General features: G+C 23.7%; 1 protein-coding gene across 1 annotated transcript in view; it reads right to left on the bottom strand.

Moving 5' to 3' along the window:
- Positions 1–3,112: 3,112 nt before the first annotated feature.
- LOC105626141 overlaps positions 3,113–6,354 on the bottom strand; it is an 8,120-nt gene continuing 4,878 nt past the window's right edge. Inside the window, exons 2-4 of the mRNA XM_012207453.1 lie at positions 3,588–3,720; positions 3,446–3,489; positions 3,113–3,125 (exon numbers count right to left, since the gene is read on the bottom strand). Coding sequence (XP_012062843.1) covers positions 3,113–3,125; positions 3,446–3,489; positions 3,588–3,720 — 190 coding nt within the window. The remainder of the gene's footprint in view (positions 3,126–3,445; positions 3,490–3,587; positions 3,721–6,354) is intronic.

Below are 6,354 nucleotides of genomic sequence, written 5' to 3' on the forward strand. Positions count from 1 at the left end.
ACACACACACACACACACACACACACACACACACACACACACACACACACACACACACACACACACACAATCAACTTCTATACGAATAAAATTTTTAGTCGCGATATAAGACTACGAAGTGCCTTAAATAACATGCATTTGATGAGTGCCACTGTTATAAATTATTATAATACAATTGAAAATATCAATTCACGACATTAAGTACCTCGAAAATTCCGCTCATAGTAAGTTAGAAGTAAGCAATAGATCATAAAGATAGTCCATATTTTATCTACGAATAAAATATTGTTTCTCTTTGATAGAAGACAAAATTAATCACTCACGCAATGTATGATTGATAAATCTTATTGTGTGAGATATTTTTGGAAAAAAAACCTGTGTACTTTAAATTATTGTAAATATATTTTTATAATATTATATACGTTTTGTACATCAATTTTATGCGACAAGCGTGCCAATATAGCATTAGCTTACTATAATTAAGCTCAATGAAGTATAGTGTACATCGCCGTACAGTGTGATAAAGAAAGTTCATAAATAATCAAGTAGGTTATCAAGATTAATAAAAGTAACAAAGATTTTAAATTAAGAAATTGGATTAATCTTAATAAAAATCCATTTGTAAGAAACTAATATTAAAATAAAAAGTGTAGATACAATTTAAGCACTATTAAGGATGAGGGTCAATGTAAACATTAGGAATGTATGCAGACGTGTTCTAAAATGTCTTTCCTAGATACTATTTTGGAAATTTTAGGAAATAAATATTACAATACACAATTGCCTTCAACCTGTAATAATATTAAAAGTGTTTTTAAATCTCCAGTAAATATTAGAATATAATAATTAACAGCAACTAATAAAAGAACATTTTAGAACGTATTTAAAAAATTTGAAAATATATCAATATGCCTAGTGCTGTTTTTGTTATACAAACGAGTTTTATATGAAATCTTATTACATTGCAATTACGATATTAATTATTTTGTGAATATTATACATATTTACTACGATAGTTATCATAAGCTAATAAAACATGTATAGCCTATTTGAAAATATTAGAATGGAGCCTCGTAGAAGCGTCTATGCATTTGCAAAATTGTTAATTATTTCGAAAATAAATCATATGAAATCCTAAATTATGTTTTCTTAATTAAAATATCCTTCACTCTTATACATATACAAAAAAAATTTAATATTTTAAATTGATTAAAATAACTTTATTATACCTGGACGAACAGTAAATCATTCCGTTAAAATTACAACACAACATATAAATAGAAATTTATTAATAGCAATAAAATCATATTTTTACTTTCTAATTTATTCTTTGTACAGTCATTTAATTGAAGATTTAATTGAAGATCACATTTAATTGAAGATCAGGCGTATGTATTAAATTTATTTATATATATACTGAGTGACGTTTTATTAACACAGTAGCAAATATGAAATTATAGTGATAAAGATTTGTTTATCCCCATTTATTTCATACCTTTTTCTTTTCTAATAATAATATTAGCATAATTTGAGATAATTTTCATAATTTAATCTACTAGTAAAATAATACAAGATATCTCATGAAATTGAAATATACAGTATTTAAAAATAATCGTTAAAAAACATAAAGTAGGTCCCATTAAATAATCGATCCAACGTTAAAAGAAATTCAACATATGTTTTTTTCTCATGGAATATTATCCATGAGACAAATATTGAAGTGAAAGTTGCGCAAGCGCATTAACCGTTTCTTACTCAGTATCTTCGTTCTTTCAATAGTGCAGTTGTATGTTATTTCTTTTCTATTCTTTAGAACAAAAATATTTAAAGAATGTCATATCCACAATAGATTAAACGTATTTAAAGCTAGTATGTACACAAAGTCAAAGGAATTAAACGAAAATAATAATAAAAATTTTTATAAAGTAAGTAAATGAAAAATCAAAACAAAATTCATAACTGTTCAATTATGTATATTTATAAACATATAGGATTCATTCAGACAGATTTCTTTCAGAGAGAAATAATTCCGCTCTATCTACAGAAGAGCGCTTTGCAAAAATTGCGAGACACCCTGTATAATATATAATTTTGCTTTTTTTTTATATTTTGTTAGTTTTATCTATTGAAGAAAGTTAAAAATTGTAGAAAAATGTTTTAGTAACTATAAATGAATAAAAAGAAATATATAATTATTACCACATTTAAATGAATGAATAAATATTCTCTATTTTGATCCCTTTCATTTTATTTTAAATTTTAACATTAATTTTATACATTACTTTAAATATGAAGTGTCACTGCGGTCTAAATGTTAAGATGTTGAACTATTATATATATTCATATAAATGAATTAATTTCAGAAATGATAATTGTATGCCGATATGATTGTCTTTCAATCTGAAATTTTAATCCCCGCAAATTTCCCAAATTAATCTTAAAAAACTGTAATAAACTTATTATGAAAAATATTGCCTTAGTCTGGAGTCGAATTAGACCTCTTACATTTCGAGTGAGCGTCCTAATTTAAGATTAATATCTATATAAATATTTATTACTTGACACTTTTTGTAGAGTAGAAGTCGAACGATTAAATAATCGATTCACAGTGTGGAACGAAATTTAACAGATGTTTCCTTTTCATAGAATATCATTCACACGAGAAATTATAAAGTGAATGTTACACAATCATATTATTAATTCGTCAGTTTTCAGAGCTCATTCGTATGTTTCATTTCAATATATATGTACTTGTACGTTATATATATGATCTGTGTGCTGGAGTATAAATGTTCTAAAAGTATCACACGTAAACATAATTATATAATAACAATATTGTATAACATTATTGTATAATAATTATATTTATTGTATTATAATTATTGTATAATAATTATATGATTAATTTACTTATATTTCTATTTTTTTAAATATATGATATATGAATATTTTTTACGTTATCTATAAGTTAAATAATGTTTTATAAAATATGAAATAATATAGGTTTATAAATCTTAAACAGAAAACTATAAAATAGTAGTATTAAAATAATATCGATTCTCAAGGTACAACATTAAAAAACAGAATAAATAATATATATGTGTCTATTAAATTAATCTAAGACTCTATAAGACAATAAAGTGGAATTAATTAAAAAAAGATAGCTAACCCATACGTAAAATTAAGTTACTACTTAATTTATTTCCTTCTCTCTTAATATGTAAATTATTATACTATTAGATATAAAGTAATGTGCCATGCAAATATGTATATTAGTTAATCTTTTCCTTACATTAAGTATTATTATAAAATATTTCTTCTTCTATCCTTCAACTATACATTATTTATGTCAATGACTTCGCTTTTTAGACATGAGATATTGTAAACTGTCTTTTATTTACTTCATGCTATTACAATACAAACTATAATATATTATTATGATTGCATTGAATATATAACAATAAAGTAAGAAACGGATGCATTTATTAACTGTAAAAATTATTATATTTGTTTTCATTTTGTTGCATTATATAAAAAATATATTTTTAGTATTATAGTACAGCACATAAAATATATATTTTGTGTACCGTGGCAAAACATTCTAAGGACGCTACAAACAATCCACCGACTTTCAGGCCAAAACTTTTATTACCTCTTTGCAGCAGGATCAATATTAGCCTTTGTATGGGTAAAGGAGTTACGTACCATTGAACTTTGTATCTAAAATTAATGATGATTTAAAAAATTAAAAGAAAATAAGAACATGTATATATACATGATGCTCTTTCATTATGTATATATATGTATGTGCCATGTATTATATTAATTCTTCAAAATTTAATTACTAATATTTTTCACTTTTTTATTAATAATTTAGGGGCCAATTTTAAAACTCTTAACTGTAATTGTAATGTTACAATCGTTAAAAGTTACAGAATAGGCTCCTAAATTTCTTTTATAATATATAATATACAATATAAAACAATTATATTACTTACGCAGTGACAAATATATAATTATTATGATCTATAATTTGCTGTCCGATCAAAGAACATAAAAACATGTATAGAAAACAAAAAAATGTGATTATAAAACATAGTAAAAGTTCTCCAGTATTATATTCGAATAATACAATCTGAAAAAGCTAATAGAATATATGCTAACAAATGTATTATTGGCTGCGTTCAACAGAGAGAACTAATCAGATAGCGCTTATGATTCTTTAATATGATTGGCCTTTAATTCTTCACTGGATCTAAGTGTAAAAATCAATTATATTAAAAATCATTAAGCGCTAACTGATTAGTTTTTCTGTTGAACGCAGCCATTCAGATCAAATCGAGAGAACATACTATAAATGTAATTTATTAATTTGCGATAGAATTTAGCACAACATTAATCTACTATAAATTAATGTATTAAGGTATATATATTTTCATAAATAGAAAATTATAAATTTTTTATAATTGCTATATATATGAAATATCTCTTATTATTATTATATATATTATATTTTAAATAAATATTACAATAATTTATCAATTTGAAGATACCAATAACTTGATGTTATATTATTAAAAATCAGAAACTATGTGTGAATTGAATTTCTGGCATTAAAATTAATAGTTACATTACATCTTATGTTTCACATCATTTTCATGTTTCAATCATTTTTTTATTTTATATTTAAAGCTCGTATTTAAAAAATTTTTAAATCCGGATACGGATTTGAAATAAAAAAATTGTGTCAACGAATATATGTTAATAATACCTCAAAATCCAAATTTAAATAAGCTATCCATAAATTGTTACTCTGAAAATATTAATCTAATCTTTTTTTTAGCAATATTGTTTGTTAGAAGAAGACATTAAGATTATTAATCTAAAGAAACATAATGAAATAATATGCAAACCATTGTAAAAAACAAGACGCACTCGAAAAATATTTAGGCTTATAGAAAGAACTCCAAATGCTATTAAAAGCATGAATGAGATTTGAAATCTGGATATAAAATAGTTGCAGAATCTAAAAGCAAACGTAGATTATTACGAATGTTATTACAGAATATATAGATACCTACGTCATAGATTTTCGATGAATATCTACAGCACGAATTAGATCTTTATAAATCCAAATCTCTTTCTGCATACTAGGGTCTTTTAATGTATAAATATGTATAGTTTTCTTGATACGATAACTGTAAATAATTTAATAACTGATAACTATAACAAGAAATAAAAATATAGAAATATAGATTTGTAGAAATAAGAGAAAAAAATTGGCTTGATAATATAATAACTCTTGATAATATAAACAAAAAATTTAACTCTTCATAATATAATTTAAGAAAATAATTTTTATTAGTATGCTCACGTTACGCATTTATTATTGATCTGATTCTATAGCATAATACATATCTATGCACAAACACTTATTGTTATGATAAGCTTATTTGTAATAATATATAAATCCAGATATATAACTGCTGAGAATTTTCAATAACATTAAAATATGAATGTAAATATTAACTATTTCTCACGTATTTGATTTTATTCCATTAAAATTTTGCTTTTAAGATAAAGTTAAAAAGTAATTTTAGATATACTATACTGCACATCATTGTAAGGAATCATGCATATTAAGATTTCGTTATTTTAATAAAATAACTATTTAAACTTATAATTTTAAGCTAATTAATAACTGATATGTTATAAAGTAAATTTTTCATATCAAAACAAATACGTTTTACAAATGAAAGAAAAAGTCCATTTCTAATTTAAATTTTGTAACAACTTTTAAAATGCTTATTAACATCAAATTATTGATTATTTCCCATATTGATTAGCATCAATATTATTATTATAGCAGTTGCTTTTCAATTTAATTGTTTGATATTTTTACTTCAGTTCTTTTCATGACTATGTTACATGACTGAAAAATGATATCGGCACATAGTTCACAGAATTAGGTATACATCTACTCATAAAATTCACATCGAAATATTTAAACACAACTTAAAATACAACTCATACCATGTAGACTTTTGTTCTTATTGTTAATCGTGTATTCTCTCAGCTCTTTGTTAAATTATTTAATTATTATATGTTTATTATGTTACCTAGCAATTTTGAACATTCCGCAGAAATGTTGAAGATATGCAAGGAGCAATGATGCTGTCATTATTAATGCTGCGCTCCCTATAGTAAAACTTGCACTTATATGAAAAAATAATAAATAGAAATGTTTTTGTTGATCGATAAAATATTCAGTGGAGATCGGCAGGTGATGTAATCGAGATACGTTTGTAGATAATACAATATCAATAAACTCCAACCATACAAAGATGATCATAC

Source organism: Atta cephalotes (genome assembly GCF_000143395.1).
Source record: "Atta cephalotes unplaced genomic scaffold scaffold00004, whole genome shotgun sequence".
Classification (NCBI taxonomy): domain Eukaryota; kingdom Metazoa; phylum Arthropoda; class Insecta; order Hymenoptera; family Formicidae; genus Atta; species Atta cephalotes.